At 42.8% G+C, this 26,388-nt stretch overlaps 1 protein-coding gene across 1 annotated transcript in view; it reads right to left on the bottom strand.

The window, feature by feature from the left end:
• LOC129835599 (FERM domain-containing protein 7) overlaps nt 1–24,955 on the bottom strand; it is a 30,898-nt gene extending 5,943 nt beyond the window's left edge. Inside the window, exons 1-11 of the mRNA XM_055901297.1 lie at nt 24,763–24,955; nt 22,681–22,785; nt 12,643–12,685; nt 10,454–10,532; nt 7,656–7,753; nt 7,135–7,249; nt 4,719–4,866; nt 2,762–2,857; nt 1,689–1,852; nt 420–488; nt 163–232 (exon numbers count right to left, since the gene is read on the bottom strand). Coding sequence (XP_055757272.1) covers nt 163–232; nt 420–488; nt 1,689–1,852; nt 2,762–2,857; nt 4,719–4,866; nt 7,135–7,249; nt 7,656–7,753; nt 10,454–10,532; nt 12,643–12,685; nt 22,681–22,785; nt 24,763–24,867 — 1,092 coding nt within the window. The 5' untranslated portion in view covers nt 24,868–24,955. The remainder of the gene's footprint in view (nt 1–162; nt 233–419; nt 489–1,688; nt 1,853–2,761; nt 2,858–4,718; nt 4,867–7,134; nt 7,250–7,655; nt 7,754–10,453; nt 10,533–12,642; nt 12,686–22,680; nt 22,786–24,762) is intronic.
• Between the last annotated feature and the right edge of the window lie 1,433 nt (nt 24,956–26,388).

Below are 26,388 nucleotides of genomic sequence, written 5' to 3'. Positions count from 1 at the left end.
CACCTAGAGAGGCATAATATGTCAAAATATTATTCACATTATTATTATGATTACTATTATTCTAGATTTTTCAGTAGATTGATTTTTCTCCCTGTGGTTGCTAGGTACAGTAGATTGTTTTTTCTCCCTGTGGTCGCTAGGTAGAGTAGATAGATAGTTTACCTGTTTGGAGACGTCTGTGAGGAGGTCAGGAGAGGATCTACACTGTCTGGACTCTGACTTACAGTAGGACCTAACGGAGAAAGAGACAGGGTTTAACACCCCCCCCCCCACACACACACACACACACACACACACACAGCACACACACACACACACACACACACACACACACACACACACACACACACACACACACACACACACACACACACACACACACACACACACACACACACACACACACACAGTCTTCCCACCTGTCGAAAGGCCTGTGTTTCTTCTCTCCTGTCGGCATATACTCCATCAGCTGTTTCTGGGTCCTGCCACTGAAACAGAACACATTCAGTTTTAATCACCTGAACACACAGTGTGTGGCTTTCATGTATGTGTGTCTGTACCCAGCATGTGTCAGTACCCGGTGTGTCTGTACCCGGTATGTGTCTGTACCCGGTATGTGTCTGTATCCGGTGTGTGTCTGTACCCAGTATGTGTCTGTACCCAGTATGTGTCTGTACCCAGTATGTGTCTGTACCCAGTATGTGTCTGTACCCATGGTTTGTCTGTACCCAGTGTTTGTCTGTACCCAGCATGTGTCTGTACCCAGTGTGTGTCTGTACCCAGTATGTACCCAGTATGTGTCTGTACCCAGTATGTGTCTGTACCCAGTATGTGTCTGTACCCAGCATGTGTCTGTACCCATGGTTTGTCTGTACCCAGTATGTGTCTGTACCCAGTATGTGTCTGTACCCAGTGTGTGTCTGTACCCGGTGTGTCTGTACCATGGTTTGTCTGTACCCAGTATGTGTCTGTACCCAGCATGTGTCTGTACCCAGTGTGTGTCTGTACCCAGTGTGTGTCTGTACCCAGTATGTACCCAGTATGTGTCTGTACCCAGCATGTACCCAGTATGTGTCTGTACCCAGTATGTGTCTGTACCCAGTATGTGTCTGTACCCAGTATGTGTCTGTACCCAGTATTTGTCTGTACCCAGTGTGTGTCTGTACCCAGTGTGTGTCTGTACCCAGTATGTACCCAGTATGTGTCTGTACCCAGTATGTACCCAGTATGTGTCTGTACCCAGTATGTGTCTGTACCCAGTATGTGTCTGTACCCAGTGTGTGTCTGTACCCAGTGTGTGTCTGTACCCAGTATGTACCCAGTATGTGTCTGTACCCAGTATGTACCCAGTATGTGTCTGTACCCAGTATGTACCCAGTATGTGTCTGTACCCAGTATGTGTCTGTACCCAGTATGTGTCTGTACCCAGTATGTGCCTGTACCCAGTGTGTCTGTACCCAGTATGTGCCTGTACCTGGTGTGTCTGTACCCAGTATGTGTCTGTACCCAGTATGTGTCTGTACCCAGTGTGTCTGTACCCAGTATGTGCCTGTACCCAGTGTGTCTGTACCAAGTGTGTCTGTACCAGGTGTCTACCCAGTGTGTCTGTACCCAGTGTGTCTGTACCCAGTGTGTCTGTACCCAGTGTGTCTGTACCCAGTGAGTGGGTAGCTCCATCTTCTCCATACCTGTATCTGAAGCTGGACCCTTTGCTGGACAGCAGAGTCTTGCTGCGTGACTGGGGCTCTTTGGCCAGTCTGAAGAAGGCATGGTATTCAACACAGGTCTTCCAGAAGGACTTAGATACGTCTCGACTCGCCATCGCAAACTCTACCGTGTCCTTACGGGACGGCTGGTGGGCACACGCGTGAAGACACAGGTAAATACTTTTATTTTTTTAAAGAAGGTATATACTTTAAAGAAGTTGTACACACTAAAATGTATCTTCTCTTGAAATTTCCTTTAAAAAAACTCTTATATATTCCTGAAAATGTGAGATATCTAAATACACTTCAGAGGGCAGAGGAATTATATTCTCTGAAACAGTCTTACAAAGTTGGAATAGAACAGGCTTGGGTATTAGGAGTCTCACCCCTTATTTGGTCATGTAGTTTGAAGAGGAAGTGAATATGGTTGGGTAATAGGAATCTCACCCCTTATTTGGTCATGTAGTTTGATGAGGAAGTGAATATGGTTGGGTATTAGGAGTCTCACCCCTTATTTGGTCATGTAGTTTGAAGAGGAAGTGAATATGGTTGGATATTAGGAGTCTCACCCCTTATTTGGTCATGTAGTTTGAAGAGGAAGTGAATATGGTTGGGTAATAGGAATCTCACCCCTTATTTGGTCATGTAGTTTGATGAGGAAGTGAATATGGTTGGGTATTAGGAGTCTCACCCCTTATTTGGTCATGTAGTTTGATGAGGAAGTGAATATGGTTGGGTAATAGGAGCTCACCCCTTATTTGGTCATGTAGTTTGATGAGGAAGTGAATATGGTTGGTATTAGGAGTCTCACCCCTTATTTGGTCATGTAGTTTGAAGAGGAAGTGAATATGGTTGGGTAATAGGAGTCTCACCCCTTATTTGGTCATGTAGTTTGAAGAGGAAGTGAATATGGTTGGGTAATAGGAATCTCACCCCTTATTTGGTCATGTAGTTTGATGAGGAAGTGAATATGGTTGGGTAATAGGAGTCTCACCCCTTATTTGGTCATGTAGTTTGATGAGGAAGTGAATATGGCTGGGTAATAGGAGTCTCACCCCTATTTGGTCGTGTAGTTTGATGAGGAAGTGTTTCCTCTTGAAGCTCAGTTTACGGACCTTGGCCCAGCTGAATGTGTTGATCTTAGTGTTGCCCTGGAGACGAGAGGAGACAGGAGATTGGTCAGAGTGTGGACATGTTTAACTATACGTCAAGACCAGAAGTCCCCACAATAATAGTAAACAAACAACAATTTGACCAACTAGTGACATTTTGTTAGTCCCCACAAGGTCAAATACTATTTCTAGGGGGTTTAGGGTTAAGGTTAGAATTAGTGTTAGGTTTAGAATCAGGTTTAGGGTGAAGAGCTAGGGTCCTTTTTAGGGTTATGATTAGGGTTATGATTAGGGTTATGATTAGGGTTATGGTTATGATTAGGGTAATGATTAGGGTTATGATTAGGGTTAGGATTAGGGTTATGATTAGGGTTATGATTAGGGTTATGGTTATGATTAGGGTAATGATTAGGGTTAGGATTAGGGTTAGGATTAGGGTAATGATTAGGGTTATGATTAGGGTTAGGATTAGGGTTATGATTAGGGTTATGATTAGGGTTAGGATTAGGGTAATGATTAGGGTTAGGATTAGGGTTATGATTAGGGTTAGGATTAGGGTTAGGATTAGGGTTATGATTAGGGTTAGGATTAGGGTTAGGATTAGGGTTATGATTAGGGTTATGATTAGGGTTAGGATTAGGGTTATGATTAGGGATAGGACTAGGGTTATGATTAGGGTTAGGATTAGTGTTATGATTAGGGTTAGGATTAGTGTTAGGATTATGATTAGGGTTAGGGTTATGATTAGGGTTATGATTAGGGTTAGGGTTATGATTAGGGTTATGATTAGGGTTAGGATTAGTGTTATGATTAGGGTTAGGATTAGTGTTAGGATTATGATTAGGGTTAGGGTTATGATTAGGGTTATGATTAGGGTTAGGGTTATGATTAGGGTTATGATTAGGGTTAGGGTTATGATTAGGGTTATGATTAGGGTTAGGATTAGGGTTATGATTATGATTAGGGTTAGGGTTATGATTAGGGTTATGATTAGGGTTATGGTTATGATTAGGGTTATGATTAGGGTTAGGAATAGGGTTAGGATTAGGGTTATGATTAGGGTTAGGATTAGGGTTAGGATTAGGGTTATGATTAGGGTTAGGATTAGGGTTATGATTAGGGTTAGGATTAGGGTTATGATTAGGGTTAGGATTAGGGTTAGGATTAGGGTTATGATTAGGGTTAGGATTAGGGTTATGATTAGTGTTATGATTAGGGTTAGGATTAGGGTTATGATTAGGGTTATGATTAGGGTTATGGTTATGATTAGGGTTATGATTAGGGTTAGGAATAGGGTTAGGATTAGTGTTATGATTAGGGTTAGGATTAGGGTTATGATTAGGGTTATGGTTATGATTAGGGTTATGATTAGGGTTAGGAATAGGGTTAGGAATATGGTTATGATTGGGGTTAGGATTAGGGTTAGGATTAGGGTTAGGATTAGGGTTATGATTAGGGTTAGGATTAGGGTTATGATTAGGGTTATGGTTAGGGTTATGATTAGGGTTAGGATTAGGGTTATGATTAGGGTTAGGATTAGGGTTAGGATTAGGGTTATGATTAGGGTTAGGATTAGGGTTATGATTAGGGTTAGGGTTATGATTAGGGTTATGATTAGGGTTATGATTAGGGTTATGATTAGGGTTATGATTAGGGTTAGGAATAGGGTTAGGATTAGGGTTAGGAATAGGGTTAGGATTAGGGTTATGATTAGGGTTAGGGTTAGGTTTTCAGGTTTATGGTTAGTTTTACAGTAGGGTTGAATGGGACTGAATTGTGTGTCCCAAGAAGGTTAGTTATACAAGGCTGTGTGTGTGTGTGTGTGTGTGTGTGTGTGTGTGTGTGTGTGTGTGTGTGTGTGTGTGTGTGTGTGTGTGTGTGTGTGTGTGTGTGTGTGTACCTGGAACACCAGTACCCCAGAGTGTGTGACGGCCAGGTTGAGTCTCATGCCCTCGCCATCGTGGGCAGGGTGGGGGCGGATCCCGTACATGTCTAGTTTCCTAGCAACCTCCAACAGATGGACGTCTGAGTCCGCAGGAGAGTGACCCCTGGAACAATCAATCAACCAATCAGGCAATCAGATAATCAATCTGTGTGTGTGTGTGTGTGTGTGTGTGTGTGTGTGTGTGTGTGTGTGTGTGTGTGTGTGTGTGTGTGTGTGTGTGTGTGTGTGTGTGTGTGTGTGTGTGTGTGTGAAACATACTGTTTCAGCTCTAGATGGTGACCTTACTGTATATTCTGATGCTAAGGAAGTGCTTCCACAGGGACCATAGGATCTCGATGGCAGTGACAGTAGATGCTAATGCTAAGGAAGTGCTTCCACAGGGACCATAGGATCTCGTTGACGGGTGGTCAGGGCCCCACAATGTCCACCATTGGTATAGTCAAGTATGATAACATTTATAGTCAAGTATGATCGCATTTAAATTCAAGTATGATCACATTTATAGTTAAGTGGGATCACTTTTTAGTCAAGTATGATCACATTTAAATTCAAGTATGATACCATTTATAGTCAAGTATGATCCCTTTTTAGTCACGTATGATAACATTTAAATTCAAGTATGATCACATTTGTATTCAAGTATGATCGCATTTATATTCAAGTATGATCAGAATTATAGTCAAGTATGATCACGTTTATAAATTCTGCAGTAGCTGTTTACAAAGTATCTGAACAAAGTACTTGCTTCATAGCTGGTAAATTTATCACACAAAGTCAAACTACGAATCCTATATAGCCTATTCCACCTCGTGCTGCAACACTGCCTGGCTGGGGGCTGTGCACACTTAGAAATGCTGTACACATGCATATAAGTTGGTCTAATTTACTTGAAGCTAAAGTCTTCTGAAGTGAGAGTTTGTACTTGTGTTTCTTGGCTATTTACATTGTTTTGTTCACAAGATAGGATGTTTTTCTATGTTTAAGTTTCAACTGCTAGGGAAGTGCTTTCTCACAGGGACCACAGGATCTCTACGACAGTGACAGTAGATGCTAATGCTAGGGAAGTGCTTCCCACAGGGACCACAGGATCTCTACGACAGTGACAGTAGATGCTAATGCTAGGGAAGTGCTTCCCACAGGGACCACAGGATCTCTACGACAGTGACAGTAGATGCTAATGCTAGGGAAGTGCTTCCCACAGGGACCACAGGATCTCTACGACAGTGACAGTAGATGCTAATGCTAGGGAAGTGCTTCCCACAGGGACCACAGGATCTCTATGACAGTGACAGTAGATGCTAATGCTAGGGAAGTGCTTCCCACAGGGACCACAGGATCTCTACGACAGTGACAGTAGATGCTAATGCTAGGGAAGTGCTTCCCACAGGGACCACAGGATCTCTACGACAGTGACAGTAGATGCTAATGCTAGGGAAGTGCTTCCCACAGGGACCACAGGATCTCTACGACAGTGACAGTAGATGCTAATGCTAGGGAAGTGCTTCCCACAGGGACCACAGGATCTCTATGACAGTGACAGTAGATGCTAATGCTAGGGAAGTGCTTCCCACAGGGACCATATGATCTCTATGACAGTGACAGTAGATGCTAATGCTAGGGAAGTGCTTCCCACAGGGACCACAGGATCTCTATGACAGTGACAGTAGATGCTAATGCTAGGGAAGTGCTTCCCACAGGGACCACAGGATCTCTACGACAGTGACAGTAGATGCTAATGCTAGGGAAGTGCTTCCCACAGGGACCACAGGATCTCTACGACAGTGACAGTAGATGCTAATGCTAGGGAAGTGCTTCCCACAGGGACCACAGGATCTCTATGACAGTGACAGTAGATGCTAATGCTAGGGAAGTGCTTCACACAGGGACCACAGGATCTCTACGACAGTGACAGTAGATGCTAATGCTAGGGAAGTGCTTCCCACAGGGACCATATGATCTCTATGACAGTGACAGTAGATGCTAATGCTAGGGAAGTGCTTCCCACAGGGACCACAGGATCTCTATGACAGTGACAGTAGATGCTAATGCTAGGGAAGTGCTTCCCACAGGGACCACAGGATCTCTACGACAGTGACAGTAGATGCTAATGCTAGGGAAGTGCTTCCCACAGGGACCACAGGATCTCTATGACAGTGACAGTAGATGCTAATGCTAGGGAAGTGCTTCCCACAGGGACCACAGGATCTCTACGACAGTGACAGTAGTTGCTAATGCTAGGGAAGTGCTTCCCACAGGGACCATATGATCTCTATGACAGTGACAGTAGATGCTAATGCTAGGGAAGTGCTTCCCACAGGGAACATATGATCTCTATGACAGTGACAGTAGATGCTAATGCTAAAGTGCTAACCTGTGTTTCCTGTGGAACTTCATAATCTTGTGGTCCAAGTATTCCTGGTTAGGGACGTATCTTCTCATCTCTAGATGGTGGATGTCCAACTCTTCCTTGTAGTCTCCCAGTTCTGCTGTACATTACACACACGTGCACGAACGGAAGCACACGTGTATGCCTCAAGCATGGACGAACACGTGCACACACACACACACACAAAGGTAAACCGCGAATGTACAAACAGAAACACACACACACACACACAGCAAGTAAGTAAGTCATTTCAGGTAGGTTACCTTCGACGAGTGAGTTACGGATATTATCCAAGGATAGGAATACATGTAATCTAGAAAGTGAATGGCAGGGTCGTATATATTAGTGTTCACAAGAGCAAAACGTTAAAAAATATATATATTTTACAACAGAAAAAAAAAGTGATTTCTTATTGGACAAGTTCCCTGCCTGTCTCCGCCCCATTGGCTTCTGTTTCCTTTCCCCTGAATACAACCCATGTGTTAATCGGATTGGGCTCGACTCACACTGCAGTATATGGGAGACCAGCAGGGCGGCGCTGTTGTCATTACAGGTTAGACTGCCTGTAGAGAGGTCCTGCTTTATCTGGAGAGAAAACAGATACCTGGAACAGAGGAGAAGACACCTGGGTCAGATAGATATACATACTGTACACCTGGGTCAGATAGATATACCTACTGTACACCTGGGTCAGATAGATATACTGTACACCTGGGTCAAATAGATATACATACTGTATACCTGGGTCAGATAGATATACTTACTGTACACCTGGGTCAGATAGATAGATATACATACTGTACACCTGGGTCAGATAGATAGATATACATACTGTACACCTGGGTCAGATAGATATACCTACTGTACACCTGGGTCAGATAGATATACCTACTGTACACCTGGGTCAGATAGATATACTGTACACCTGGGTCAGATAGATATACATACTGTACACCTGGGTCAGATAGATATACATACTGTACACCTGGGTCAGATAGATATACATACTGTACACCTGGGTCAGATAGATATACATACTGTACACCTGGGTCAGATAGATATACATACTGTACACCTGGGTCAGATAGATAGATATACTGTACACCTGGGACAGACAGACAGACAGACAGACAGACAGACAGACAGACAGACAGACAGACAGATAAACTCAGCCTAAAAAGAAACGTCCTCTCACTGTCAACCGCGTTTATTTTCAGTAAACTTAGCATGTGTAAATATTTGTATGAACATAACAAGATTCAACAACTGAGACAGAAACTGAACAAGTTCCACAGGCATGTGACTAACAGAAATGGAATAATGTGTCCCTGAACAAAGGGGGGCGTCAAAATCAAAAGTAACAGTCAGTATCTGGTGTGGCCACCAGCTGCATTAAGTACTGCAGTGCATCTCCTCCTCGTGGACTGCAACAGATTTGCCAGTTCTCGAGATTTTACCCAACTCTTCCACCAAGGCACCTGCAAGTTCCCGGACATTTTTGGGGGGAATGGCCCTAGCCCTCACCCTCTGATCCACCAGGTCCCAGACGTGCTCAATAGGATTGAGATCCGGGCTCTTCGATGGTCATGGCAGAACACTGACATTCCTGTCTTGCAGGAAATCACGCACAAAACGAGCAACATGGCTGGTGGCATTGTCATGCTGGAGGGTCATGTCAGGATGAGCCTGCAGGAAGGGGACCACATGAGGGAAGAGGATGTCTACCCTGTAATGCACAGCGTTTAGATTGCCTGCAACGACAACAAGCTCAGTCCGATGATGCTGTGACACACCGCCCCAGACCATGATGGACCCTCCACCTCCAAATCGATCCCGCTCCAGAGCACAGGCCTCGGTGTAAAGCTCATTCCTTCGACGATAAACGTGAATCCGACCATCACCCCTGGTGAGACAAAACCGCGACTCATCACTGAAGAGCAGTTTTTGCCAGTCCTGTCTGGTCCAGCGACAGTAGGTTTGTTTCCAAAGGCGACGTTGTTGCCGGTGATGTCTGGTGAGGACCTGCCTTACAACAGGCTTACAAGCCCTCAGTCCAGCCTCACTCAGCCTATTGCGGACATTCTGAGCCCTGATGGAGGGATTGTGCGTTCCTGGTGTAACTCGGGCAGTTGTTGTTGCCATCCTGTAGCTGTCCCGCAGGTGTGATGTTCGGATGTACCGATCCTGTGCAGGTGTTGTTACACGTGGTCTGCCACTGTGAGGACGATTAGCTGTCTGTCCTGTCTCCCTATCTCCCCGTTCACGCAGATGAGCAGGGACCCTGGGCATCTTTCTTTTGGTGTTTTTCAGAGTCAGTAGAAAGGCCTCTTTAGTGTCCTAAGATTTCATAACTGTGACCTTAATTGCCTACCGTCTGTAAGCTGTAAGTGTCTTAACGACCGTTCCACAGGTGCATGTTCATTAATTGTTTATGGTTCATTGAACAAGCATGGGAAACAGTGTTTAAACCCTTTACAATGAAGATCTGTGGAGTTATTTGGATTTTTATGAATTATCTTTGAAAGACAGGGTTCTAAACACTGTCAGTGATGACGGCCCTAGTGAGTGATCCTCTACTAATATAAACACTGTCACTGACGGTGACGGCCCTAGTGAGTGATCCTCTACTAATATAAACACTGTCACTGACGGTGACGGCCCTAGTGAGTGATCCTCTACTAATATAAACACTGACGGTGACGGTCCTAGTGAGTGATCCTCTACTAATATAAACACTGATGACGGCCCTAGTGAGTGATCCTCTACTAATATAAACACTGTCAGTGATGACGGCCCTAGTGAGTGATCCTCTACTAATATAAACACTGTCACTGACGGTGACGGCCCTAGTGAGTGATCCTCTACTAATATAAACACTGACGGTGACGGTGACGGTCCTAGTGAGTGATCCTCTACTAATATAAACACTGACGGTGACGGCCCTAGTGAGTGATCCTCTACTAATATAAACACTGACGGTGACGGTGACGGCCCTAGTGAGTGATCCTCTACTAATATAAACACTGTCACTGACGGTGACGGCCCTAGTGAGTGATCCTCTACTAATATAAACACTGACGGTGACGGCCCTAGTGAGTGATCCTCTACTAATATAAACACTGTCACTGACGGTGACGGCCCTAGTGAGTGATCCTCTACTAATATAAACACTGACGGTGACGGCCCTAGTGAGTGATCCTCTACTAATATAAACACTGACGGTGACGGCCCTAGTGAGTGATCCTCTACTAATATAAACACTGTCAGTGACTAATGTATCTGAGGAAGTCACACAAACACACACCTTGTGAGTCCTCTCTGCAGCTGTCCTGGGTCTGGAGGAAAGAACTTGACAATGAATCTGAAGAACAGATCACTGGTGTCTGAGAGAGGGAGAGGGAGACGGATAGGGAGAGAGGTAAGGAGAGAGGTAAGGAGAGAGGTAAGGAGAGAGGTAAGGAGAGAGAAGGGGGGGGGGATAAGTTAACCAGAATCAAAGAAAAAGTATATACAGTGTCTTGAAAAAGTATTCATCCCCGAATAAGTTTTTCCTATTTTGTTGCATTACGACCTGTAATTTAAATAGATTTTTTATTTGGATTCCATGTAATGGACAAACACAAAACATCCAAATTGGTGAAGTGAAATGAAAAAAATAACTTGTTTCCAAAAATTATATTAAATAAAAAACGGAAAAGTGGTGCGTGTACATACTGTATGTATTCACCCCCTTTGCTATGAAGCCCCTAGATAAGATCTGGTGCAAACAATTACCATCAGAAGTCACACAATAAAGTCCACCAGTGTACAATCTAAGTGTCACATGATCTGTCACATGATCTCAGTATATATACACCTGTTCTGAAAGGCCCCAGAGTCTGCAACACCACCAAGCAAGGGGCTCCATGAAGACCCAAGGAGCTCTCCAAACAGGACAGGGACAAAGTTGTGGAAAAGTACAGATCAGGGTTGGGTTATAAATAAAAGATCAGAAACTTTGAACATCCCAATGAGCACCAATAAATCTATTATTAAAAAATGGAAAGAATATCTTGGGACATCTAGCCAGTGGGATTTTTGCCCATTCTTCAAGGCAAAACTGCTCCAGCTCCTTCAAGTTGAATGGGCTCCGCTGGTGTAAAGCAATCTTTAAGTCATACCACAGATTCTCAATTGGATTGAGGTCTGGGCTTTGACTAGGCCATTCCAAGACATTAAAATGTTTCCCCTTAAACCACTCAAGTGTTTTTCTAGCCACTGTGCTTCTATACCTGCATTGCTTGCTGTTTGGAGTTTTAGGCTGGGTTTCTGTACAGCACGTTGTGACATCAGCTGATGTAAGAAGGGCTTTATCAATACATTTGATTTGAAATATGGAACCACAACAAACCTGCCAAGAGAGGGCCTCCCACCAAAACTGATGGACCAGGCAAGGAGGGCATTAACCAGAGAGGCAACAAAGAGACCAAAGATAACCCTGAAGGAGCTGCAAAGCTCCACCGCGGAGATTGGAGTATCTGTCCATAGGACCACTTCAGCCGTACACTCCACAGAGCTGGGCTTTACGGAAGAGTGGCCAGAAAAAAGCCATGCTTAAAGAAAAAAAATAAGCAAACACGTTTGGTGTTCGCCAAAAGGCATGTGGGAGATTCCCCAAACATATGGAATAAGGTACTCTGGTCAGATAAGACCAAAATTGAGCTTTTTGGCCATCAAGGAAAACGTTATGTCTGGCGCAAACCCAACACCCCGAGAACACCATCCCCACAGTGAAGCACTGTGGCAGCATCATGCTGTGGGGATGTTTTTCATCGGCAGGGACTGGGAAACTGGTCAGAATTGAAGGAATGGTGGATGGCGCAAAATACAGGTAAATTCTTGAGGGAAACCTGTTTCAGTCTTCCAGAGAATTGAGACTGGGACAGAGGTTCACCTTACAGCAGGACAATAACTCTAAGCATACTGCTAAAGCAACACTTGAGTGGTTTAAGGGGAAACATTTAAATGTCTTGGAATGGCCTAGTCAAAGCCCAGACCTCAATCCGATTGAGAATCTGTGGTATGACTTAAAGATCGCTGTACACCAGCGGAGCCCATTCAACTTGAAGGAGCTGGAGCAGTTTTGGCTTGAAGAATGGGCTAAAATCCCAGTGGCTAGATGTGCCAAGCTTATAGAGACATATCCCAAGAGACTTGCAGCTGTAATTGCTGCAAAAAGGTGTCTCTACAAAGCATTGACTTTTGGGAGGTGAATAGTTATCTGTTTTTGTGTCTTATTTGTTGTTTGTTTCACAATAAAAAATATTTTGCATCTTCAAAGTGGAAGACATGTTGTGTAAATCAAATGATACAAACCCACCAAAAATACATTTTAATTCCAGGTTGTAAGCCAACAAAATAGGAAACATGCCAAGGGGGGTGAAAACTTTCGCAAGCCACTGTAGACATTATCACTCAGTTACTACTAATCACTCACACATGAAAAAGACTTACTCTTTATCTGATTGGCTAGAGGTTTCAACTGTTCCAGCCACACCTGGAAGAAACAAACATTATGACAGAGTTTTATCCAGTTGACAAACCAACACACTGACAAGTATTTATCTCAGCAGTTTCCTCCCTGTCTAGTAGGTTATACTGACCTGTCTAGTAGGTTATACTGACCTGTCTAGTAGGTTATACTGACCTGTCTAGTAGGTTATACTGACCTGTCTAGTAGTTTATACCTCCCTGTCTAGTAGGTTATACTGACCTGTCTAGTAGGTTATACTGACCTCCCTGTCTAGTAGATTATACTGACCTGTCTAGTAGGTTATACTGACCTGTCTAGTAGGTTATACTGACCTCCCTGTCTAGTAGGTTATACTGACCTCCCTGTCTAGTAGGTTATACTGACCTGTCTAGTAGGTTATACTGACCTGTCTAGTATGTTATACTGACCTGTCTAGTAGTTTATACTGACCTGTCTAGTAGGTTATACTGACCTGTCTAGTAGGTTATACTGACCTCCCTGTCTAGTAGGTTATACTGACCTGTCTAGTAGGTTATACTGACCTGTCTAGTAGGTTATACTGACCTGTCTAGTAGGTTATACTGACCTGTCTAGTAGGTTATACTGACCTGTCTAGTAGGTTATACTGACCTGTCTAGTAGGTTATACTGACCTGTCTAGTAGTTTATACTGACCTCCCTGTCTAGTAGGTTATACTGACCTGTCTAGTAGGTTATACTGACCTGTCTAGTAGGTTATACTGACCTCCCTGTCTAGTAGGTTATACTGACCTGTCTAGTAGGTTATACTGACCTGTCTAGTAGGTTATACTGACCTCCCTGTCTAGTAGGTTATACTGACCTGTCTAGTAGGTTATACTGACCTGTCTAGTAGGTTATACTGATCTGTCTAGTAGGTTATACTGACCTGTCTAGGAGGTTATACTGACCTGTCTAGTAGGTTATACTGACCTGTCTAGTAGGTTATACTGACCTCCCTGTCTAGTAGGTTATACTGACCTGTCTAGTAGGTTATACTGACCTGTCTAATAGGTTATACTGACCTGTCTAGTAGGTTATACTGACCTGTCTAGTAGGTTATACTGACCTGTCTAGTAGGTCATACTGACCTGTCTAGTAGGTTATACTGACCTGTCTAGTGGGTTATACTGACCTGTCTAGTAGGTTATACTGACCTGTCTAGTAGGTTATACTGACCTGTCTAGTAGGTCATACTGACCTGTCTAGTAGGTTATACTGACCTCCCTGTCTAGTAGGTTATACTGACCTCCCTGTCTAGTAGGTTATACTGACCTGTCTAGTAGGTTATACTGACCTGTCTAGTAGGTTATACTAACCTCCCTGTCTAGTAGGTTATACTGACCTGTCTAGTAGGTTATACTGACCTGTCTAGTAGGTTATACTGACCTGTCTAGTAGGTTATACTGACCTGTCTAGTAGGTTATACTGACCTGTCTAGTAGGTTATACTGACCTCCCTGTCTAGTAGGTTATACTGACCTCCCTGTCTAGTAGGTTATACTGACCTGTCTAGTAGGTTATACTGACCTGTCTGGTAGGTTATACTGACCTCCCTGTCTAGTAGGTTATACTGACCTCCCTGTCTAGTAGGTTATACTGACCTGTCTAGTAGGTTATACTGACCTGTCTAGTAGGTTATACTGACCTGTCTAGTAGGTTATACTGACCTGTCTAGTAGGTTATACTGACCTCCCTGTCTAGTAGGTTATACTGACCTGTCTAGTAGGTTATACTGACCTCCCTGTCTAGTAGGTTATACTGACCTGTCTAGTAGGTTATACTGACCTGTCTAGTAGGTTATACTGACCTGTCTGGTAGGTTATACTGACCTCCCTGTCTGGTAGGTTATACTGACCTCCCTGTCTGGTAGGTTATACTGACCTGTCTAGTAGGTTATACTGACCTGTCTAGTAGGTTATACTGACCTGTCTAGTAGGTTATACTGACCTGTCTAGTAGGTTATACTGACCTCCCTGTCTAGTAGGTTATACTGACCTCCCTGTCTGGTAGGTTATACTGACCTGTCTAGTAGGTTATACTGACCTGTCTAGTAGGTTATACTGACCTGTCTAGTAGGTTATACTGACCTGTCTAGTAGGTTATACTGACCTGTCTAGTAGGTTATACTGACCTCCCTGTCTAGTAGGTTATACTGACCTCCCTGTCTAGTAGGTTATACTGACCTGTCTAGTAGGTTATACTGACCTGTCTAGTAGGTTATACTGACCTGTCTAGTAGGTTATACTAACCTGTCTAGTAGGTTATACTGACCTCCCTGTCTAGTAGGTTATACTGACCTGTCTAGTAGGTTATACTGACCTGTCTAGTCGGTTATACTGACCTCCCTGTCTAGTAGGTTATACTGACCTGTCTAGTAGGTTATACTGACCTCCCTGTCTGGTAGGTTATACTGACCTGTCTAGTAGGTTATACTGACCTGTCTAGTAGGTTATACTGACCTGTCTAGTAGGTTATACTGACCTGTCTAGTAGGTTATACTGACCTGTATAGTAGGTTATACTAACCTGTCTAGTAGGTTATACTGACCTCCCAGTCTAGTAGGTTATACTGACCTGTCTAGTAGGTTATACTGACCTGTCTAGTAGGTTATACTGACCTGTCTAGTAGGTTATACTGACCTGTCTAGTAGGTTATACTGACCTGTCTAGTAGGTCATACTGACCTGTCTAGTAGGTTATACTGACCTCCCTGTCTAGTAGGTTATACTGACCTGTCTAGTAGGTTACACTGACCTGTCTAGTAGGTTATACTGACCTGTCTAGTTGGTTATACTGACCTCCCTGTCTAGTAGGTTATACTGACCTGTCTAGTAGGTTATACTGACCTGTCTAGTAGGTTATACTGACCTGTCTAGTCGGTTATACTGACCTGTCTAGTAGGTTATACTGACCTGTCTAGTAGGTTATACTGACCTCCCTGTCTAGTAGGTTATTCTGACCTCCCTGTCTAGTAGGTTATACTGACCTGTCTAGTAGGTTATACTGACCTCCCTGTCTAGTAGGTTATACTGACCTGTCTAGTAGGTTATACTGACCTGTCTAGTAGGTTATACTGACCTGTCTAGTAGGTTATACTGACCTGTCTAGTAGGTTATACTGACCTCCCTGTCTAGTAGGTTATACTGACCTGTCTAGTAGGTTATACTGACCTGTCTAGGAGGTTATACTGACCTGTCTAGTAGGTTATACTGACCTGTCTAGTAGGTTATACTGACCTGTCTAGTAGGTTATACTGACCTGTCTAGTAGGTTATACTGACCTGTCTAGTAGGTTATACTGACCTGTCTAGTAGGTTATACTGACCTGTCTAGTAGGTTATACTGACCTGTCTAGTAGGTTATACTGACCTCCCTGTCTAGTAGGTTATACTGACCTCCCTGTCTAGTAGGTTATACTGACCTGTCTAGTAGGTTATACTGACCTGTCTAGTAGGTTATACTGACCTGTCTAGTAGGTTATACTGACCTGTCTAGTAGGTTATACTGACCTGTCTAGTAGGTTATACTGACCTCCCTGTCTGGTAGGTTATACTGACCTCCCTGTCTGGTAGGTTATACTGACCTGTCTAGTAGGTTATACTGACCTGTCTAGTAGGTTATACTGACCTGTCTAGTAGGTTATACTGACCTGTCTAGTAGGTTATACTGACCTGTCTAGTAGGTTATACTGACCTGTCTAGTCGGTTATACTGACCTGTCTAGTAGGTTATACTGACCTCCCTGTCTGGTAGGTTATACTGACCTCCCTGTCTGGTAGGTTATACTGACCTGTCTAGTAGGTTATACTGACCTGTCTAGTAGGTTATACTGACCTGTCTAGTAGGTTATACTGACCTGTCTAGTAGGTTATACTGACCTGTCTAGTCGGTTATACTGACCTCCCTGTCTAGTAGGTTATACTGACCTGTCTAGTAGGTTATACTGACCTGTCTAGTAGGTTATACTGACCTGTCTAGTAGGTTATACTGACCTCCCTGTCTAGTAGGTTATACTGACCTGTCTAGTAGGTTATACTGGCCTGTCTAGTAGGTTATACTGACCTGTCTAGTAGGTTATACTGACCTCCCTGTCTAGTAGGTTATACTGACCTGTCTAGTAGGTTATACTAACCTCCCTGTCTAGTAGGTTATACTGACCTGTCTAGTAGGTTATACTGACCTCCCTGTCTAGTAGGTTATACTGACCTGTCTAGTAGGTTATACTGACCTGTCTAGTAGGTTATACTGACGACCTGTCTAGTAGGTTATACTGACCTGTCTAGTAGGTTATACTGACCTCCCTGTCTAGTAGGTTATACTGACCTGTCTAGTAGGTTATACTGACCTGTCTAGTAGGTTATACTGACCTGTCTAGTAGGTTATACTGACCTGTCTAGTAGGTTATACTGACCTCCCTGTCTAGTAGGTTATACTGACCTGTCTAGGTGGTTATACTGACCTCCCTGTCTAGTAGGTTATACTGACCTGTCTAGTAGGTTATACTGACCTGTCTAGTAGGTTATACTGACCTGTCTAGTAGGTTATACTGACCTGTCTAGGTGGTTATACTGACCTCCCTGTCTAGTAGGTTATACTGACCTGTCTAGGTGGTTATACTGACCTCCCTGTCTAGTAGGTTATACTGACCTGTCTAGTAGGTTATACTGACCTGTCTAGTAGGTTATACTGACCTGTCTAGTAGGTTATACTGACCTGTCTAGGTGGTTATACTGACCTCCCTGTCTAGTAGGTTATACTGACCTGTCTAGGTGGTTATACTGACCTCCCTGTCTAGTAGGTTATACTGACCTGTCTAGTAGGTTATACTGACCTGTCTAGTAGGTTATACTGACCTGTCTAGTAGGTTATACTGACCTGTCTAGTAGGTTATACTGACCTGTCTAGTAGGTTATACTGACCTCCCTGTCTAGTAGGTAACTGATGTCTATAAATAATAAAGTATTTATTTACAAATACACCATGACAGCGCAATACACAAGGGGTGGAACAGTGGCAAAGGTACGCACAGGACAAACAATAATATTAGTCTGAGGAGAGATTAAATAGCATTAATACAACAAAAATAATTCTAAACACACCTTTAGTTTACACAAGTTAAACAGATGTATTTTTTCTTATAAATAAGCAGGAGTAATATTCTTAGATCAGAATGACAGCAGACTGTCAATTAAGTTAAAATCAAGCAACAAATATCTTCAGTCACATCTTTAAAAAAATAAACTTTATATGTACAATTTCAACATGAATAAAATCTTTATTCTGCATGACGTCTAATGAGGTGTTGCAGCAGGTCCTCTTGTTGAGGAACAAAATTGTATGTGAACAACGGCTGATTGGGACATTTTGAAATAAGTAGCTAGCTGGTATTCGTTAGTGGACCAAAGTTCACTTTACAAGCCAAATTTACTTCATTATAATAATAATAACTACCAGTGTGATGTGCATAACTGACATAACTGCCAGTGTGATGTCTATAACTGACATAACTGCCAGTGTGATGTCCATAACTGACATAACTGCCAGTGTGATGTCTATAACTGACATAACTGCCAGTGTGATGTGTATAACTTACATAACTGCCAGTGTGATGTCCATAACTAACATAACTGTCAGTGTGATGTCCATAACTGACATAACTACCAGTGTGATGTCTATAACTGACATAACTGCCAGTGTGATGTCTATAACTGACATAACTGCCAGTGTGATGTCTATAACTGACATAACTACCAGTGTGATGTCTATAACTGACATAACTGCCAGTGTGATGTCTATAACTGACATAACTGCCAGTGTGATGTCTATAACTGACATAACTGCCAGTGTGATGTCTATAACTGACATAACTGCCAGTGTGATGTCTATAACTGACATAACTGCCAGTGTGATGTCTATAACTGACATAACTGCCAGTGTGATGTCTATAACTGACATAACTGCCAGTGTGATGTCTATAACTGACATAACTGCCAGTGTGATGTCTATAACTTACATAACTGCCAGTGTGATGTCTATAACTGACATAACTGCCAGTGTGATGTCTATAACTGACATAACTGTCAGTGTGATGTCTATAACTGACATAACTGCCAGTGTGATGTCTATAACTGACATAACTGCCAGTGTGATGTCTATAACTGACATAACTGCCAGTGTGATGTCTATAACTGACATAACTGCCAGTGTGATGTCTATAACTGACATAACTGCCAGTGTGATGTCCATAACTGACATAACTGCCAGTGTGATGTCTATAACTGACATAACTGCCAGTGTGATGTCTATAACTGACATAACTGCCAGTGTGATGTCTATAACTGACATAACTGCCAGTGTGATGTCTATAACTTACATAACTGCCAGTGTGATGTCTATAACTGACATAACTGCCAGTGTGATGTCTGTAACTTACATAACTGCCAGTGTGATGTCTATAACTTACATAACTGCCAGTGTGATGTCTATAACTGACATAACTGCCATTGTGATGTCCATAACTGACATAACTGCCAGTGTGATGTCTATAACTGACATAACTGCCAGTGTGATGTCTATAACTGACATAACTACCAGTGTGATGTCTATAACTGACATAACTGCCAGTGTGATGTCTATAACTGACATAACTGCCAGTGTAATGTCTATAACTGACATAACTGCCAGTGTGATGTCTATAACTGACATAACTGCCAGTGTGATGTCTATAACTGACATAACTGCCAGTGTGATGTCTATAACTGACATAACTGCCAGTGTGATGTCTATAACTGACATAACTGCCAGTGTGATGTCTATAACTGACATAACTGCCAGTGTGATGTCTATAACTGACATAACTGCCAGTGTGATGTCTATAACTGACATAACTGCCAGTGTGATGTCTATAACTGACATAACTGCCAGTGTGATGTCCATAACTAACATAACTGCCAGTGTGATGTCCATAACTGACATAACTACCAGTGTGATGTCTATAACTTACATAACTGCCAGTGTGATGTCTATAACTGACATAACTGCCAGTGTGATGTCTATAACTGACATAACTACCAGTGTGATGTCTATAACTGACATAACTGCCAGTGTGATGTCTATAACTAACATAACTGCCAGTGTGATGTCTATAACTAACATAACTACCAGTGTGATGTCTATAACTTACATAACTGCCAGTGTGATGTGTATAACTTACATAACTGCCAGTGTGATGTCCATAACTAACATAACTGCCAGTGTGATGTCCATAACTGACATAACTACCAGTGGGATGTCTATAACTTACATAACTGCCAGTGTGATGTCTATAACTGACATAACTGCCAGTGTGATGTCTATAACTGACATAACTACCAGTGTGATGTCTATAACTGACATAACTGCCAGTGTGATGTCTATAACTAACATAACTGCCAGTGTGATGTCTATAACTAACATAACTACCAGTGTGATGTCTATAACTTACATAACTGCCAGTGTGATGTCTATAACTGACATAACTACCAGTGTGATGTGTATAACTGACATAACTGCCAGTGTGATGTCTATAACTGACATAACTGCCAGTGTGATGTCTATAACTGACATAACTGCCAGTGTGATGTCTATAACTTATATAACTACCAGTGTGATGTGTATAACTGACATAACTACCAGTGTGATGTCTATAACTTACATAACTGCCAGTGTGATGTCTAGAACTTACATAACTGCCAGTGTGATGTCTATAACTTATATAACTACCAGTGTGATGTGTATAACTTACATAACTGCCAGTGTGATGTCTATAACTGACATAACTACCAGTGTGATGTCTATAACTGACATAACTACCAGTGTGATGTCTATAACTTACATAACTGCCAGTGTGATGTCTATAACTGACATAACTACCAGTGTGATGTCTATAACTTACATAACTGCCAGTGTGATGTCTATAACTGACATAACTACCAGTGTGATGTGTATAACTGACATAACTGCCAGTGTGATGTCTATAACTGACATAACTACCAGTGTGATGTCTATAACTTACATAACTGCCAGTGTGATGTCTATAACTGACATAACTACCAGTGTGATGTGTATAACTGACATAACTGCCAGTGTGATGTCTATAACTGACATAACTGCCAGTGTGATGTCTATAACTGACATAACTGCCAGTGTGATGTCTATAACTTACATAACTGCCAGTGTGATGTCTACAACTTATATAACTGCCAGTGTGATGTCTATAACTTACATAACTACCAGTGTGATGTCTATAACTGACATAACTGCCAGTGTGATGTCTATAACTTACATAACTGCCAGTGTGATGTGTATAACTTACATAACTGCCAGTGTGATGTCTATAACTTACATAACTACCAGTGTGATGTCTATAACTTACATAACTGCCAGTGTGATGTCTATAACTTACATAACTACCAGTGTAATGTGTATAACTGACATAACTGCCAGTGTGATGTCTATAACTTACATAACTGCCAGTGTGATGTCTACAACTTATATAACTGCCAGTGTGATGTCTATAACTTACATAACTACCAGTGTGATGTCTATAACTGACATAACTGCCAGTGTGATGTCTATAACTTACATAACTGCCAGTGTGATGTCTATAACTTACATAACTACCAGTGTGATGTGTATAACTGACATAACTGCCAGTGTGATGTCTATAACTTACATAACTGCCAGTGTGATGTCTATAACTGACATAACTGCCAGTGTGATGTCTATAACTTACATAACTGCCAGTGTGATGTCTATAACTGTCATAACTACCAGTGTGATGTCTATAACTTACATAACTACCAGTGTGATGTGTATAACTGACATAACTGCCAGTGTGATGTCTATAACTTACATAACTGCCAGTGTGATGTCTATAACTGACATAACTGCCAGTGTGATGTCTACAACTTACATAACTGCCAGTGTGATGTCTATAACTTACATAACTGCCAGTGTGATGTGTATAACTTACATAACTACCAGTGTGATGTCTATAACTTACATAACTACCAGTGTAATGTGTATAACTGACATAACTGCCAGTGTGATGTCTATAACTTACATAACTGCCAGTGTGATGTCTACAACTTATATAACTGCCAGTGTGATGTCTATAACTTACATAACTACCAGTGTGATGTCTATAACTGACATAACTGCCAGTGTGATGTCTATAACTTACATAACTGCCAGTGTGATGTGTATAACTTACATAACTGCCAGTGTGATGTCTATAACTTACATAACTACCAGTGTGATGTCTATAACTTACATAACTGCCAGTGTGATGTCTATAACTTACATAACTGCCAGTGTGATGTCCATAACTGACATAACTGCCAGTGTGATGTCCATAACTGACATAACTGCCAGTGTGATGTCTATAACTTACATAACTGCCAGTGTGATGTCTATAACTTACATAACTGCCAGTGTGATGTCTATAACTGACATAACTGCCAGTGTGATGTCTATAACTTACATAACTACCAGTGTGATGTCTATAACTTACATAACTACCAGTGTAATGTGTATAACTGACATAACTGCCAGTGTGATGTCTATAACTTACATAACTACCAGTGTGATGTCTATAACTTACATAACTACCAGTGTGATGTCTATAACTTACATAACTACCAGTGTGATGTCTATAACTTACATAACTGCCAGTGTGATGTCTACAACTTATATAACTGCCAGTGTAATGTGTATAACTTACATAACTGCCAGTGTGATGTCTATAACTGACATAACTGCCAGTGTGATGTCTACAACTTATATAACTGCCAGTGTGATGTCTATAACTTATATAACTGCCAGTGTGATGTCTACAACTTATATAACTGCCAGTGTGATGTCTATAACTTACATAACTACCAGTGTGATGTCTACAACTTATATAACTGCCAGTGTGATGTCTATAACTTACATAACTGCCGTTGTGATGTCTATAACTTACATAACTACCAGTGTGATGTCTGAACTCCAGTCCAAAGTATTCTTTCTCCAACAGCTTGAGGTGGCCACACACCTTGTTGAAGAAGTCACATCCCAGGATCCTTTGCTGTGGGGGAGAGGACAGGAAGAGACCCGAAGTCATCAGTTACCAACAAGGTAAAAAAAAAAATTCATCAAGATTGAGATAAGAGTCATGAATATCTTGTTTGTTGGTGAAGAAATTTCGCTTTTCGATGTATTGCTTGCTTTATTTATCTTGGTGAGGTTGTACAGGAGAAAGTTTTCTCAATGATTTACCTGGTTAAAGAAAGGCAACATCTAAATCTATTGTTTTAGGCTAGCATGACTAGATGAAGAACCTGTTGAGGGAGCTGACCTTGGCTTGCGAGCGAGAGACATGATGTCAATGTTTTCTAGAAGAAATTAATCACAGGTTTGTCACAGTATAAACATATTTAGTGCATTCTACTATATTTATTTTTACCACAACTTTTATATGAAATATAACAATTCAAAAATAGGCCTAAAATATATTTATTAGGCTATGTGTAACTAATTTACAACATATATGGAATTTTCGTATCCTTCATCATTGTCGTTCTCTTTATTTTACATTTATTTAATTAGGCAAGTCAGTTAAGAACACATTCTTATTTTCAATGACAGCCTACCAGGGAACAGCAGGTTAACTGCCTTGTTCAGGGGCAGAACGGCAGATTTTTACCTTGACAGCTCGGGGAATCGATCCAGCAACCTTCCGGTTACTGGCCCAACGCTCTAACACCTAGGATACCTGCTGCCCTCTAGTGAGTTAGTTTGTTTTTCCATTTACAGATCAGCCTACCCATGACATAATGCTGATAGCTGTAGTCAGAGCCATGTACGTAGATAAAATACAGTGTCTCTGTTTAGGGATCCGTTTTCCCCAACTGTTTAGGGGAGTTCTCGGTTCTGTCACGCGCTGTGTCCTTCCCGCTCGGTCTGACTCACACGGTAGTTAATTACCGGTGCTGCTGGCAGAGGAGATGAGAGAGGCGTGAGAGTGACTCCTTCTCTTGCACTGTGACACAACCGAACCTGGTTTTTAGGCCTGCTGACACGACGGGGGCGCGCCTGCATCCTCTCATTATTGTGTCATTACTGGACAGAGAGGCGCGAACAGAACCGTCCCGTAAACGATCATCAACAACGTTTAACGTCCACCCTTACAACACTCTCAACAACTAGGCTATCAAACTACCGATTAGAGCCGTCAGCTGGCCAGAGAGAGAGGGAGAGGGAGAGGGAGAGAGAGAGGGAGAGGGGGGAGTGTAGTGGGTATGTGGTAAACTCTAATCTGTAGTTACTAGCATGTATGAATGGTTGGCCTTTATATCGTCCATCCACCATCCACCCCTTCCGTCTCTCTCTGTATCCAGGCCGCTAATAGTTCTTTCTACCTGGGGGCAGAGAGGCTGGTTATTGGGGGCAAGAGATGATGGTGGTACTCAACTCAAACTCACTGGAAGAATGGGCTACTACTCACCCCTCTCCTTCTCAACACACAAATATACCACTATCCTCAAGGCTATTCACATCTCTCTCTTTCTCTCTATCGCTCTCTATCTCTTTCTCTCACACTCCCTTTCTCTTTTATCTCCCCCCCCCCCCCTTGACCTCCTAACGAAAACACACACAGCAAGGGGTCCTTTTCTTTTCCGTTTCACTCTCCATCCCTCCATCCCTGCAGTAAAATGCCCGTGAGGCCCCGGTCACCGGCGCTCTCTGACAGAGAAAGCAGATAATGGGACCAGTAGTAAAGGCTACTTTACAAGAACAACACCGCGAGCAAACGACCCCTCCCCCACACACGCACACACATCACTATACATCTTTTCCATCTTGTCATGGGTTATGAGTATGACGTTTTGTAGACTTAAATAGATAGGTAAAAACAACCAACGTATATGTTTCTGGTAATTGCTTCACCAATTGCGAAATGCTACTATTTTCTCGTCGAATCACAGGCTACAGGCACTTGGACTGTTGTCTTCTACAGTAACTTGAAAACAATAATATAATTGATATAATTATTTTGATTTACCTCGACCTCAAACACGCGCTCGCTGTTGTCCAGAAAGATCACGCGGAGCTGCAGTGTTCCCTTGGAGACGCGGGGAGAGAGGAGCTTCCCGCGCCGGTCCCCCATCTCTCTCTCTCGCTGGTTCCGGTCCAATCCAAACACCTTTACAACAACAACAACAACAACAAACAAAAAAATAAGTCAACGATACCGGAAGTTCCTGTGTAGCAGTAGAATCCTCAATTCCCAGTTGCAAATGCCACTGTGTCTCCAAAATGAAGACGCGAATTACGCACTCCTCTGTCTGCTCTGTGCGCTTGAAACGGTTGCCCTCTCAACCGGCGAGGCAGCAGTAGCCTATAGAAATGGACGGGGTCTGGTAAAGGCAGCTGGCGTTAACCCACACACACTATCCTGTTACTTGGTGTGGTGGATAATAGCAATCTTTTAAACGATGTTTTCCCAGTTATCATGCAACATGTTGACTACGTGTGTGTATCACTGAATGTGTCATATCAGTCAGCTCATATTAGGGTACTACACTTTGATATCAAATCAAACACACACACACACACACACACACACACACACACACACACACACACACACACACACACACACACACACACACACACACACACACACACACACACACACACACACACACACACACACACACACACACACACAGTCAGAGTTGGTGTCAGACGACAACATTACTCTCACACCCGTAGGGCAAAGCAACACAGCTGACACACCCCTTGTCGAACGATACAGTATTTCCCTGAAAGTCGGAGCAAAAAACAAGTCATGAGGTCGAAGGAATTGTCCGTAGAGCTCAGAGACAGGATTGTGTCGAGGCACAGATCTGGAGAAGGGTACCAAAACATTTCTCCAGCGTTGAATGTCCTCAAGAACACAGTGGCCTCCTTCATTCTTAAATGGAAGAAGTTTGGAACCACCAAGACTCTTCATAGAGCTGACCGCCGGGCCAAACTGAGTAATCAGGGGAGAAGGGCCTTGGTCAGGGAGGTGACCAAGAACAAGATGGTCACTCTGACAGAGCTCCAGAGTTCTTCTGTGGGGATGGGAGAACCTTCCAGAAGGACAAACATCTCTGCAGCACTCCACCAATCAGGCCTTTATGGTAGAGTGGCCAGACGGAAGCCAATCCTCAGTAAAAGGCACATGACAGCCCTCTTGGAGTTTGACAAAAGGCACCTAAAGGACTCTCAGACCATGAGAAACAAGATTCTCTTGTCTGATGAAACCAAGATGGAACTCTTTGGCCTGAATGCCAAGCGTCACGTCTGGAGGAAACCTGGCACCATCCCTACGGTGAAGCATGGTTGTGGCAGCATCATGACTAGTCAGGATCGAGGGAAAGATGAACAGAGCAAAGTACAAAGTGATCCTTGATGAAAACCTGCTCCAGAGCACTCAGGACCTCAGACTGGGGCGAAGATTCCCCTTCCATCAGGACAACGACCCTAAACACACAGCCAAGACAACACACGAGTGGCTTCGGGACAAGTCAATGAACGTCCGTGAGTGGCCCATCCAGACCCGGACTTGAACCCAATCAGACTTGTCTGGAGAAACCTGAAAATAGCTGTGCAGCGACGGTCCCCATCCAACCTGACAGAG

The sequence above is a fragment of the Salvelinus fontinalis genome, chromosome 36 (assembly GCF_029448725.1).
Source record: "Salvelinus fontinalis isolate EN_2023a chromosome 36, ASM2944872v1, whole genome shotgun sequence".
Taxonomy (NCBI): Eukaryota; Metazoa; Chordata; class Actinopteri; order Salmoniformes; family Salmonidae; genus Salvelinus; species Salvelinus fontinalis.
This window is presented reverse-complemented; position numbering and strand designations above follow the sequence as displayed.